We start from the raw sequence: 13,864 nt of genomic DNA on the forward strand, positions 1-13,864 counted from the left end.
TTCCTATAGTGAGCCTTCATCGGGAGCACTGTGAGCTGGGTTTCTTTACTAGACTAACACCTGGAATGGGCAGATTGCCTTCTCTGAGAAAAAGCTGGGCCTGTACCTGCTGGAGTTTACAGCAATAAGTGGCGACTGACTGGGACATAAGATCCTGAGGGGCCTTTAACAGGAGGATGTACAGCAGCTGTCTCCTCTTATGGGAGAGTGAGGGGACACTGTTTAAGATGAGGTGAAACTTTTTCTTTCAGGAAGTTGTGTGTCTCCGTACCTTTCGTCCTGAAAAGTGGGAGAATATTTTTAAATTGGGGGAGGATAGACTTCTGTTAAGGAAGGGTGTGAAAGGAATATGGATTGAGGTTACAATTAAATCAGTCATGATCTCATTGAGTGTGGGTATAAGCCTGAGGGGCTGAATGGCCCACTCCCAATCCTAATTTGCATGTTATTCATTAAGAAAAAGCTGAGAAGGGAGGACATTTTGGGAGATGATAGCTTGCCCAAGACAACTCTGTCTCCCGTCACCAGGGGGAGCGGAGGAGCTGCAGTCTGACCTGGCCTTTCCTGGCAGAGGAGACAGTGCAAAGGAGCTAAAACAAAGTTGCTGGAAAAGCTCAGCAGGTCTGGCAGCCTCTGCGAAGGAAGAAACAGAGTTAATGCTTTGGGCCCGGTGACCCTTCCTCACGAGACTGAACTGAGGTTTCTGTGGCCTCTTTGCTTGGCTAGGTCTATAAAAGGGAAGGTCTGTGATTGGCTAAAAGCTAGGAGAGATAGTCGGACTAAAGGAGTTGGTGATGGCGCAAGTACAGAGAGACCTAGTGGGCGGCATTTCCAAACTGCATGAACACAGTGTTGAATGTGAAAGTAGGGGGCTGTTCCCTGCGATGACACTGGACTGCAGTGGGAGAGTGTGGCACATCAAGGACAGGGTGGGAACAAGCTGGAAAATTTCATTGACAGGCGGCTCGAAGACTGAGTGCAGATGGTCTACAAGGCAATGGCCCTGCCTGCCTGTGTTGCAAACAGCGGGCCTGGGACTGAACTGACAGGACAGCTACATGGTTACTTCACCTGGGGCTGAGTTGGGTTTGTCCTCGAGCAGTGGGAAGGGTCAGGGTGAAAGAGCAGGTATAGCACTTCCCCTGTTTGCATGGGAAGGTCCTGTGGGATGGCGAAGGGATGTTCATGGAGCTTGAAGAGTGGACAAGGGAATATTGGAGGGAACCGGAACGCTAGGAGGGGAGGAGAAGAACTATTCAGGGCTGTAATGAGGGCAAGTTGAATTGTAAAGGCTGGTGGATTGAATGTGGGAATAAGGGAGGTCCTGTTGTGGGTTAGAGACAGACGGAGAGGGTTGGGAACAGAAGCATATGGAATGAAGCTGATCTGTGTACATCCAGGTCACAGGAAAGATGACGGTCCGTATCTGAGCCTGCACCAAGTACCAACCCTCTGTCACACCTGAAATCTGAGCAATAGCTGAAACTAACTACCTTCCCCTGCTCCTTCACAGTCAACACAGGAACAGGCTTCTGACATCATACCATTTCACTAACCACACAGATTGTACATTGGTATTTCAATGTTGGTGGGGGCTGGAGTGATGACAGATATGTAGCTGTACATCTCAATGACTTACAGACAACAGCTACCTTTCACTCCCCACAACAGACTGTGTGCCCTCTGTGCTCAACCAGCCCATCCTTACAAACCCCACAACACCACGCCCAACATTAGACATGATTCTGCTATTGGACAGCATTTAGTAAATAAATAAAAATTAGATTGGAAACCAATTTAAAATTATCAACCAAGCTTACAGCGCGATTCATTTGGATGTACTAGAAGTTACATTTATTCGCACACTGGAGCCTGTTGTTCAGAGAGCGAAAAGCAGTTGTCCACACATTGTATATTCTTAATTGAGGAAAGGGTTATGTCGACAGCCAATGACTGCTCCATTTCCCACGGAAATATCCTGACCAATCAGAGTCTGCCTGCCTATCTGAATTATGATTGGTATCTAACAGTTCCGTCACATCTCCATGACAGCCGTCATCCAACCAATCAGCACCATCTTCTCATACCATATATAAATTACTGTTCCCTCTCCCTGATTGGTTAATTTGTGTCCCAGTCCTGATGACTGCAAAGTGAAAAGATTTGACTTTATATTGCTTTTTTGTTCTGTGCTTGTATGCGATTGTTTGTGTTACCTGCATCCATTGGCCACAGGGATTAAATTTCCCCATTCTTGGGAAATCAGTTCATGAGTTATTGGTTAGTTTACAGACAGATCATGATCCAATAGGAGATGATACAACAATTGACCCAGATCTCAGGTTGGGAGCCTGTGTAAGTCCTGATACAATGCCCTTTGTGAGAATTCCCAGGATGATTGAGCTTCCGGTGAGTAATTTCCCTGCTCCTCAGGATTCTCTGTCAATGTTTCCATCAATGAGTTAGGAGTTGGAGACTGGAGGTGGACTTGTGGGTGCTCACCTGGGCAATTGGTCAGGAAATGTGAGACAGAAACTTCCTTGACTAATCCCTCAGTATCTATGGACTGACACCTCCTCCGTGATTCCCAAACAACAGTCTGACCATTTCCCTGATTTCCCAGTGACCCATCCCGACCCAAGTTACACCTGACCACCTGATTCCCCAACAGCGGTCAGTGCCTTTATAAAGGGGATGTGTTTAATATCCCCACGCACCAACTCACAACCCCACCCCCATCTCCTGCACCTTCTCCCATCCCCCAACATGTCAGCAACTGAAGGCTCCCTCTGCATTTCCCAAGAAGCTGGGATCAGGCGGCTCAGGCAGAAATATCGCCCAGCACCAGGTCAAGGCAGCAATTTCAGACAGACAGTCTGTTCTATTGGCAGTACAGACCTGATGGGTCGAAGGGCCTCTTCCGTACTGTATGAATGCTCTGGATTCAAACTGAAACACTTCAAATCCAAGCACTTGCTACAAGTGGTTTTGAAATATGGTTTATTCCAAATGGTTTAATTTGTTTCCAAAAATACATATGAGACAAAAAGACTGCAGTTTGGTTTACAAAGAGAAATCCTGGGTAATCCCGTTTAATATTAATAACTGGCTTGTAAAACAGGATCTACTCCAACAGTTGGCTCATCCAATGAGAGAAGCTGAGATTCCTGGAGTAAAGCAGCTCCAAGGGGTACGTGCCCTTTCTGACCACCGCTGAAAAGAAAACAGATCCCACCAATCCACTCGATAAGATATTCCTGATGATTGCACAAAATTTCTAACAGAACTCAGCAGAGAAATGTAACTCTACCAAGGCAACTGGATTTGCACAAGGTGACAGGCAGCGAGCTACATGTTCAATAAAAAACATATTAACTGCAAGAAACGCCCCAACCTTCAACTAAATTCATTTCCGTAGAACTGTTCCCATCCTGAGCAGGAATTTAAATGGCCTGTTTTCACCAGAACCATTCAAAATGTTTCCAACTCACACCAACTCTGCCAACGTTCCAATCCAATGCTTGCTTCCATCCAGAAGGACCAGGCTGCAGATGCATGGGAACACCACCCCTGCACGTTCCTCTCCAAACCACACACCATTCTGACTTGGAAATATATCACTGTTCCTACACTGTTACTGGGTCAGAATCCTGGAACTCCTGCAATTGTGTCTCTGTGTGTGAATCTCTGAGTGGGAGTCAGTATGTATGAGTGTGAGCTGGTGTGCGTAAGTGTGAGCTGCTGGGTGTGCATATGTGTGCTGGTGTCTGAGTGTGTGTGCTGCTGTGTGTGTGTGTGTGAGCCAGTGTGTGTGTGTGAGCTGCTGTGTGTGAGTGTGAGGCGGTGTGTGTGAGTGTGTGCTGCTTTGTGTGCATGTGAGCCGGTGTGTGTGAAGTGTGTGCTGGTGTATGTGAGTGTGAGCTGGTGTATGTGAGTGTGAGCTGGTGTATGTGAGTGTTTGCTGGTGGGTGTGAATGTATGCTAGTGTGTGTGAGTTGTTGTGCATGTGTGTGAGCTGGTGTGTGTGTGTTCTGGTGTGTGTGAGTGTAAGCTGGTGTCTGTGAGTGTGTGCTGGTGTGTATGTGTGTGTTGTGCTGGTGTCTGTGCGTGTGTTCTGGTGCATGTGTGTGTGTGCTGGTGTGTGTGAGTGTGAGCTGTGCTGGTGTCTGTGAGTGTGTGCTGATGTGTATGATTGTGAGTTGGTGTGTGTGTGTGCAGACGTGTGAGTGTGTGCTGGTATCTGTGCATGTGTGCTGGTGTGTATGAGTGTGAGCTGGTGTGTGTGTGTGCTGGTGTGTGTGAGTGTGTACTGGTGTGTATAAGTGTGAGCTGGTGTGTGTGCTGGTGTGTGTCAGTGTGAGCTGCTGTGTGTGTATGCTGGTGTATGTGAGTCTGAGTTGGCATGTGTGAGTGTGTGTGTGAGCTGCTGTGGGCTGGATCTGTGTAAGATTATCTCCTATCACATTTGAGCTCGTGTTGGGCCTGGGTTGGACTGGGCCCGTGTTGGGCCTGGGTGGGACTGGGCCCGTGTTGGGCCTGGGTTGGACTGGACCCGTGTTGGGCCTGGGTTGGACTGGGTCCGTGTTGGGCCTCGGTTGGACTGGACCCGTGTTGGGCCTCGGTTGGACTGGGCCCGTGTTGGGCCTCGGTTGGACTGGGTCTGTGTTGGGCCTGGGTTGGACTGGGTCCGTGTTGGGCCTGGGTTGGACTGGGCCCGTGATGGGCCTGGGTTGGACTGGGTCTGTGTTGGGCCTGGGTTGGACTGGGGTCCGTGTTGGGCCTGGGTTGGACTGGGTCTGTGTTGGGCCTCGGTTGGACTGGACCCGTGTTGGGCCTCGGTTGGACTGGGCCCGTGTTGGGCCTGGGTTGGACTGGGTCTGTGTTGGGCCTGGGTTGGACTGGGGTCCGTATTGGGCCTGGGTTGGGCTGGGTCCGTGTTGGGCCTGGGTTGGACTGGGCCCGTGATGGGCCTGGGTTGGACTGGGTCTGTGTTGGGGCTGTGCAGGAATGGAAGGCCCTAGAAGCTCGAGCTGAGATTGTGACAGGAACCGTCCTTCATTTGAGCCGCTTTCTCTTTAATTCGCGTAAATTTCTCATTCTATAAAATTTGCATACCTAAGATGTTTGACAAGTTTATTCTGTTCAGGAAGATTGAGAAAGTTTATGAGGAATGAGAGACGAGATTCAATGTTGTTGTGGGTCAGTCCATGAATTTGACCAAAGAACCAGCATGTATCCCGAATAGTAAAGTCACTGTATAAGGCAAATTCCCTTGGGAGGTAAATCCAAATCAATAATTACTGATATCTTGCAGGTGAAATAATAAACTTTAAGTCCATTTCATAAAATCATTGAAAAGTCCATCATGGAAGGAGATGATACGGCCCATCAGCTGTGTGCCAGCCCTGACAAACCGTTATCCTGTTGATCCAACCCTCACATCCTCTCTCCTGTCTCGAATGTTTGCAAACCTTTTACCTTTCACATTTATCCCATTCCCATTTGAAGTTATTGCTAAATCTATTTGCACAGAAATGATTTCCTTTTGAGACCTTTGGTTCTTCTGTCTAGCTTCTCAGATCTATTCCCTGATGATTGATGCTTCAACCACTGGGAATGGTTCCTCTTTCATTACACTGTAATTTTGGACACCTCGCTCAAATCTCCGCCCACCTCCCCTGCTCCGAAGAGAACAACTCTGGCTTCCCCAGGCTATTGATGGAACTGTAACCTCTTATCTCAGCATTATCCCCACATCCTTCCAAAAGTGTGATCCCCAGACTTGGACACAATACTTCACTGAGTGTTGTATAAATGCACATCTTAGCTCCCTGGTTTTTGTCCTCTGTGCTTCTGGTTAGTTGGGATCCCAATGCTTTTATGATAATACGATGGCTTTATGAGTGTTTTTTGTCTTGGGTTTTTTGGAAGAGGAGTTTTGAGCCAGAGATGATAAGCTGTTTCCTCCAAGCCAACAAAGTAAACAGCTGTGAGGCCTTGGGTTTTATTTTTAAAGCTGTAACAATAGAAGCAGCATGAATTGGTGGAATCAGGCTCCCACAGAACCAGGATTTTACTTTAGCTTTCAGTATTTATTGAGGTTTTGAAGCTGGTTGCGGACGTTACCGCTTTCCCTCTGTTACAGCTAAAAGCTTGGGTTCTCTTCCTGCCAACAGAATTGCATGTGAGACAATCTGTTTTATTGACATGGCCTTTGCCAAGGGGGTGTTTAGGGGATGTTACTATATTGGAACAGTTACTTTTTAGTCGTCAAATAATCTATTATTTTGTTAAGTTTTCCAATAGACTACAAGTTTTGTTAATTCTTCTTTCTTTTGTTGTATTTTAACTGGGGGTAAGAGTAAAGTATGTTTTACTAAAGCGGAATAGTGTAACCAATTGAATAACATCTGGAACACAGCACTTTACAATTGCCTTTAAATAGGGTTAGGGTCCAGGCCAGGGGGCTCTTGTTGGGGTCAAAATCTCTAATTCCGGCTTGGGTTTAGGATTAATATACTCAAAGGAAGTGAGCAGTGAGTGTTGGTGAGTTTTATTTTGGGGATGTTGCATTCGTTTGCTTTAAACAGGGAGTGCCTTGTGTGATAGAACATAGAACATTACAGCACAGTACAGGCCCTTCGGCCCTCGATGTTGTGCCGACCTGTCATACCGATCTCAAGCCCATCTAACCTACACTATTCCATGTACGTCCATATGCTTATCCAATGACGACTTAAAAGTACTTAAAGTTGGCGAACCTACTACCGTTGCAGGCAAAGCGTTCCATTCCCTTACTACTCTCTGAGTAATGAAACTACCTCTGACATCTGTCCTATATCTTTCACCCCTCAATTTAAAGCTATGCCCCCTTGTGCTTGCCGTCACCATCCTCAGAAAAAGGCTCTCCCTATCCACCCTATCTAGCCCTCTGATTATTTTATGTTTCAATTAAGTTACCTTTCAACCTTCTTCTCTCTAACGAAAACAGCCTAAAGTCCCTCAGCCTTTCCTCGTAAGACCTTCCCTCCATACCAGGCAACATCCTAGTAAATCTCCTCTGCACCCTTTCCAAAGCTTCCACATCCTTCTTATAATGCGGTGACCAGAACTGTACACAATACTCCAAGTGTGGCCGCACCAGAGTTTTGTACAGCTTCGCCATAACCTCTTGGTTCCGGAACTCGATCCCTCTATTAATAAAAGCTAAAACACTGTATGCCTTCTTAACAGCCCTGTCAACCTGGGTGGCAACTTTCTAGGATCTGTGTACATGGACATCGAGATCTCTCTGCTCATCTACACTACCAAGAATCTTACCATTAGCCCAGTACTTTGCCTTCCAGTTACTCCTACCAAAGTGCATCATCTCACACTTGTCTGCATTAAACTCCATTTGCCGCCTCTCAGCCCAGCTCTGGAGCTTATCTATGTGAATAATGGTTGTTTCAGTCACTGGGAATTTCCTGGGGGTGGAAGATGTCACTTTGGGAGTTTTACAGAAAGTGAGCAAGGCAAAGCCTTTGGAGTTGGTGAACAGGTTGAGTTGGAGTTGTCTGTGCCTGTGAGGAAAGGAGAAATAATTGCAGCAGGAGCTCTACATTTCCAATTGCCAGGAATGCAATCAGGATCATTGGAGATTGCTAAAATTCATTTGCAAATGAAGCAGCTGGAATTCGAGGATTAAAAGGAAAAGAAAGAATATTCCTGCCAGGAAAGAAAAGAAAGACAGAGGCAAAAGCAAAAGAAAGATAATTGCAGCAGAATAAAGAGCAAAAGTATTAAAACAATTTGAGGATGAAAAGGAAATGAATCAGTTTGAGTTATGGTTAAAAGCAGAAGAAAGGGAGAAAGAGAGATCTTTTGAACTGCAAAGGTAGGCAATGAAAAAGGAATGCCAACTTAAAATGACAAAGGTTGAAGGTAGGAGCGGTGATAGGGACAGTGATGACGAAAGATCCCATTGTGGCCAAAAGCCTGTTGGGGATCTCCATAAATATACCCAAATGTTCCCGGTTTGCTGAGAAGGATGTAGATTAGTAGGTAGAGCTAATAAGGTATCTGTATCAAGGTGGGGCTCAACTGGTGCGTTCCCCCCTTGGGGCACAACACTAAGTATGAACAGTGACTTGCATATGTTCAGCATCACCTCCTTGTCCTTGCTGTCTGTGCCCCTATTAATAGCGCTCTCCAGCACACAGTATGTTTTGTCAATTACTCATTCGTCCTGTCCTGTTCCTGTGAATGATCCATACACATATACACCCAGGTCCCTCTGCTCCTGTCTACCCTTTCAAATTGCACCCTCATTTTATGTCACATTTCTGCTTTTATCCTTCTCAAATTAATCCATTCATAATGTTCTGCAACAACTTGCATGTGTCCTCTGCCTGCCCCTCCACCAACCTGTCCTATCAGCCTGCAGTTCTATATTCTCCTCCTCAGTTTACCATATGTCCAAGTTTTGGATCGTCTGCAGGTTTTGAAATTGTGCCCTGTACTCCAATGTCTACATCAGGAGAGCAGGGGTCTCAACACTGACCTGTCTGCAGCCTGAGAAACATCCATTAGCCTCTACTTCCTGTTTCCTGTCACTTAAAAGTTTGGGTCTAGCCTGTCACTGTCCTTTTTATTCCATGAGCTCTGTTTGCTTACATGTCTGTAAGATTAGCATTTTAATCACATCAACAGCATGACCCTGATCAACTTGTCTGTTATCTAACTGAAAACCAGAGCAAGTCAGTCGAACGTGAGTTTTAATTCCCTGCTTTATGAGCACTTTCCATTTCAGTACCAAAAATCACTGGCTATCACAGCCATTGTCTCAGTCACTTGTCTGAAATTGACAGAAACATGATGGTTAATACCTGAGGCATGTATCCCACAATCCTGCCCGGTACCTGGTGACCCGGGAATGCTGGAGGCTTCCTCAGGATTCTAATAGTCCCCTTTGAGATATTTAATCTTCCCAAAGCACAGCAGAAAAAGGGTGCCTTCGCACATTCGCTGGGACCTAGCAGTCCAATTCGGTGTGAGAAAGATTTATGAGTGTCACAGTCCTTCCACATTCAACATATCACTGCCAACTCTTTGGGAAACATGATACTCTTCATCACCATCTATGCTGCAGCAAACTATTTTATTTAACTCTTCACTGTACAAAGAGGCTTAAATGAAACACTCTCTCCCCCTTTATTACTGTTGAAAATAAGCTGAGCCTGAATAAAATGAGATTAAACGCAGCTGGAGAAAATCCATCTGATTTTGACTATGTTTATGGCAGGAGAGGCTAATAAAAGAGGGGCTGTGATTATTTCCTGTGTTTGAGCATCACCCAGAATTCAGCAGTGATCCCTGATTTGGGTTGGGCAATCACAGGGAGAGTACCCCCACCTTAAACAAGTTTCATGTAGGGGGACTGAAGTCTGCCTGAAGTTCTAACTCAGGGTCATTCTGTTTTATGGCCCAAGATTAGATACAAGGTGCTCAGGGTACACCCAGATAAAACGAACAGCATTAATTCATTATAAGGCTGAAACCTGATGATAAATTAACTAAAGTAACATTTTGTTTTAACTAACTTGCAATTATAATACAAGAATAGAAAGTCAGAATCCTATTTAAATGGTGAGAGATTACATTACTCTGCAGTGCAGATGGAGCTGGGTGTCCTGGTACATGAATCACAAACACACTGTTTCACACGAACAACACATGGTTAGGAACAGAGATGGAATCTTCTCGTTTATCACAAAGGGACTAGAATTTAAAAATTGGGAGGTTTTGCTGAGGTTGTACGGAGCATTGGTGAGATCACATCCAGATCACTGTGTCTAAAGGAAGGACTTAAATTCCCCAGATGTGGTTCACTTGGCCACATTGCTGAGATAAGAACGTTACCTTATAAGGAAAGATGGGACAGTCTGGGCCTGTATCTGCTGGAGTTTAGAGGAATGGCGGGGGTGGGGGGGGTTAGTTATGTAAAATTCTCAGGGGAAATTCCCAGGGTGTACGCTGAGAGGATGTTTTCCTTTGTGGGAGGGAGGGACAACACCCGGGAACATAGTTTAAAATTAAGCCTGTACCATTGAATACACTTATCCTAGGCCCGAAACGTCAACTTCCTGTTCCTCTGATGCTGCCTGGCCTGCTGTGTTCATCCAGCTCCACACCTTGTTATCTCAGATTCTCCAGCATCTGCAGTTCCTACTATCTCTGTGAAGAACTTTCCTTCCCTCAAAGTGTCATGAACGTCTTGAGCCCCAGAGAATTGAAGGTGGGGTTGTTGAATATTTTTAAGACAGAGGTGGATAGATTATTGACTAAGAAGGAGAGGCAGGATCATGGGGTTCAGGGCACAGTTAGTTATTGAACTGGGTTAGATGGGCTGAAGGGCCTACTCCTAAATCTTGTGTACCTACCTGCAAGACTACAACAATTTTTACCAATCGAAATCGAACAGGGTACTTACATCTGGCCCTGTGGTAGTGTCAGGTTAAAGTTATCGAGCACATTTAGCTTCCCATAGGAGAGGCAGACCCCTCGATACTCAATGGCTGCCTGTTTGATGTTACAGTCTGTCCCTGGATACATCACCTCAGTGTCTTCAACTTCAAAACAACTGAAATTACAGAGAAACTCATTGTCCATTTTGGTAGAACTGCAAACAAATTCAAACATACCGGGAGAGAATTTATCTTTATCAGCAATAGTTAACACATAGTTTAATGTACAGCAGTGAGTGGGGCCTGCACGTTAATTAAGCAGTTTCTCCATCAGTCACTGTCTCCACTCTGAGATATACAAAATTACAGACTGTGATAATAATCGTGATTGTTCTTACTCATTCGTTGACTCAATTCCAACAACAGTGATTGACCAAGATAACAAAATGTGAGGCTGGATGAACACAGCAGGCCAAGCAGCATCTCAGGAGCACAAAAGCTGACGTTTCAGGCAGAATCTATTCCCTTTCAGATACTGGGATAGTGTGGAAAAAGGCATTGAGCTATAAGATCAGCCATGGATCCTACTGAACAGTGGACAAGTCTAAGGGGTCGAATGGCCTCTTTTTTCTGAATTCCTATGTTCTTAATCAGGTTGGTTCTTGACCCACTGCAGAACAGGAGTCCCAGTTATTACTGTCAGCAGCTCCTGCTGAAGCTCAGCTGTCACAGTGCCAGCATGTGATGTGATGTTTCTCTCTGGCACTGTTTCTATGTGCCCACTGCAGCTTGTCTGCTCTGAGGCATCCACTACACAACAGTGCCCAATCCATCCCCCTCTCCACTGTCCTCCTCATTGTCCTTCTCAATACCAGAAAGTGACTAGAGAGAAGTACAGATCAGCCAGCACTGACCAAGTGACTCCACCAAGTGATATTGTTTGGCTATTACACGTGCAGTTCTTTTGATATTCTCCAATAATAAATTAACATATTCTTGTAAAAACTATATAAATAAATCAACCTTATTAATATTACTAGATAGTCTTGAATTCATTCTGATTTCAACTTGTCGTTTTGCATTTGTTGTCTCTTCTGCTCTCTCTTTCTCTCTCGCTGATGCCAATCCTTTGTCCAGTTTGACAGATGATCAGAAACTGCAAACAGCCAACTCAATGAGGAGGCAAATCTTCAGCCACATGGAAGGCTCAAAAATTCTAACAACACTGTCTGTCTCCAAGTGAGGGGGTTCCCTGCATGGGTACACTCTGGAACTCTCGATCTTCACTGTGGTGCCTCTCGTGTTCACGATAGAGGAATTATCATCAGGTTGTAAGCTGCACCACGAGCTTAGGTTCAAAGAATAGCTTGGAGAAGCCACCACAGAAGTTCATTGCGGTTAGGTTACAGTATGACACCTTGTTGATGGAAATAACCTGCATGAAGCAGCCCGGGCTGTAAATACCAGAGTATGTATGACATGTGATGTAAATGTGCAGTGTAAATAGAAACAGTAACGTTGTGTGTTGTAAGACAACTCAGAGTCTCGTGTACTTACAGAGGTAGAATTATATTACGCTCTAGATATTGTCAAGTCTGAACTGACATCTGGTGGTACTACTTGAAGAGTGGAGGAGATTTCCCCAGTGAACAATAGCAAAAACCTGCAAATTCTGGAAATCTGAAATCAGCACCAAAATTGCTGGAGAAACGCTGCAGGGTCTGGTAGGATCTGTGAGGAGAAAAACAATATTAACACTTTGAGTCTGATTTGACTCGTCCTCGAAACTGGTTTGTTTGGAAAAAGACTGGACTCAACATGTAGAGCAGAAGGAACACAGCAGGCCAAGCAGTATCAGAGGAGCAGAAAGAAGGGCCAAGACTGAAACGTCAGCTTTCTTGCTCCCCTGATGCTCCTTGGCCTGCTGCGTTCATCCAGCTCTACACCTTGTTATCTCAGATTCTCTAGCATCTGCAGTTCGTATTATCTGTGGACTCAGAATGTGTTCAGCTCTAGTCTCTTTATTTAAGCAAGGGATATAACTGTGATCAAAGGAGGTTCAGAGAACACTTAATCCACTCCTTCCTGGTTTACTGGTGAATTAACTCATGGGGAAAGGTCAGACATACAGGTCCTCTGTCCATTTCCTGAGTGTGAAAGAGTTTGAGGTGATCTTATTGAAACATTTACCATCCCGTGGGTGAGTGCTGAGAGAATGTTTCCTTTTGTGGTAAAGTTTGGAATGACTTAAACATGAGGGTGTTCCATTTCAGATGGAGGTGAGGCAGATTTCTCTTCCCTCCAGTGGTCATGAACCAAAGGAGCTATCTCTGTGCAGAGTGTGAGTGGAGCTGGGTCATGGAACAGTGTTCACTCTGGGTTGCTCAGGTTCTCATTAAGCGAGGAGATGGAAAGTGATCCGGTTTTGATGGGAGGGTGGAATGGAGGTTACAATCAGATCAGCATGGGCCCTGTTCAGTGTAGGAACAGACTGGAGAGGCTGAATGGCCTTCTCCTGCTTCTCTTATAGAACAGGTTCTGTTATATCCAGAGAGGGGAGGTGAACATGACTCCTGTCCCACTGGGCTTTCACCAATAGAATCAGTAAAGAACAGATATAAATCTATTTGATCTTTTCCGGGGATGTGGGCATCGCAAACCAGGCCAGCATTTCATAGATTCCCTACAGTGTGGAATCAGGCCCTTCAGCCCAACAGGTCCATACAGACTCTCAGACATCCCATCCAGACCCATCCCCCAGGAACCCACCTAATCTATACACCCCTGAACACTGTGGGCAATTTAGCACGGCCAATCCAGCTAATTTGCACATCTTTGGACTCTGGGAGGAAACCCACACAGACAGAGGGAGAATACGTAAGCTCCACACAGACACCTGAGGGTGGAATTGAACCCAGATGCCTGGTGCTGTGAGGCAGCAGTGCTAATCACTGAGCCATGCCAAAGGACATGCCCAAACAGGAACATGAACCCTGGACCCTCAGATTGAGAGCCAGATGCTCTACCGACTGAGCTATTTGGGCCATCCCTAAATGTGCCTTCAACTAACACTTCTGTTACAACAACAATATTTTAAACAATTTACACAGGAGATTAAGCTGTGCATAAACACAGTTTTAGGCCACCATTACAATCTGCAACTTTTTGGACTCTATTCTGTATAAATTTAAGTCATTCAAACCCTGCACAGTTTAGATTCTATTTGGCACAAAGTATCATTTCCTTATTGAACCTGAAAATCCCCATCGACAGCCCCACTCACCAATTTGTTCCTCTTGCATTTCTTTAACCTCTTTCAGTTCTACATCCTGTTCCTAATCCACACCCTGCATCTGAGGTTTTACTCCGTACTCTTGTGCTGTGTAAAATCCATCAGCTACATTGTCCTCATCCTCTGC

General features: G+C 45.4%; 1 protein-coding gene and 1 non-coding gene across 2 annotated transcripts in view; both read right to left on the reverse strand.

Moving 5' to 3' along the window:
* Positions 1-12,051, reverse strand: part of abch1 (ATP-binding cassette, sub-family H, member 1) — a 75,881-nt gene extending 63,830 nt beyond the window's left edge. The window contains 5 exon segments of the mRNA XM_059648810.1: positions 3,109-3,213; positions 5,116-5,271; positions 8,854-9,024; positions 10,469-10,621; positions 12,003-12,051. Coding sequence (XP_059504793.1) covers positions 3,109-3,213; positions 5,116-5,271; positions 8,854-9,024; positions 10,469-10,593 — 557 coding nt within the window. The 5' untranslated portion in view covers positions 10,594-10,621; positions 12,003-12,051.
* A 1,365-nt stretch (positions 12,052-13,416) lies between these two features.
* trnae-cuc (transfer RNA glutamic acid (anticodon CUC)) lies at positions 13,417-13,489 on the reverse strand. The gene has a single exon. It is a non-coding gene; the product is annotated as a tRNA-Glu (tRNA).
* Between the last annotated feature and the right edge of the window lie 375 nt (positions 13,490-13,864).

This window comes from Stegostoma tigrinum, chromosome 9 (genome assembly GCF_030684315.1).
Source record: "Stegostoma tigrinum isolate sSteTig4 chromosome 9, sSteTig4.hap1, whole genome shotgun sequence".
Lineage (NCBI taxonomy): Eukaryota > Metazoa > Chordata > Chondrichthyes > Orectolobiformes > Stegostomatidae > Stegostoma > Stegostoma tigrinum.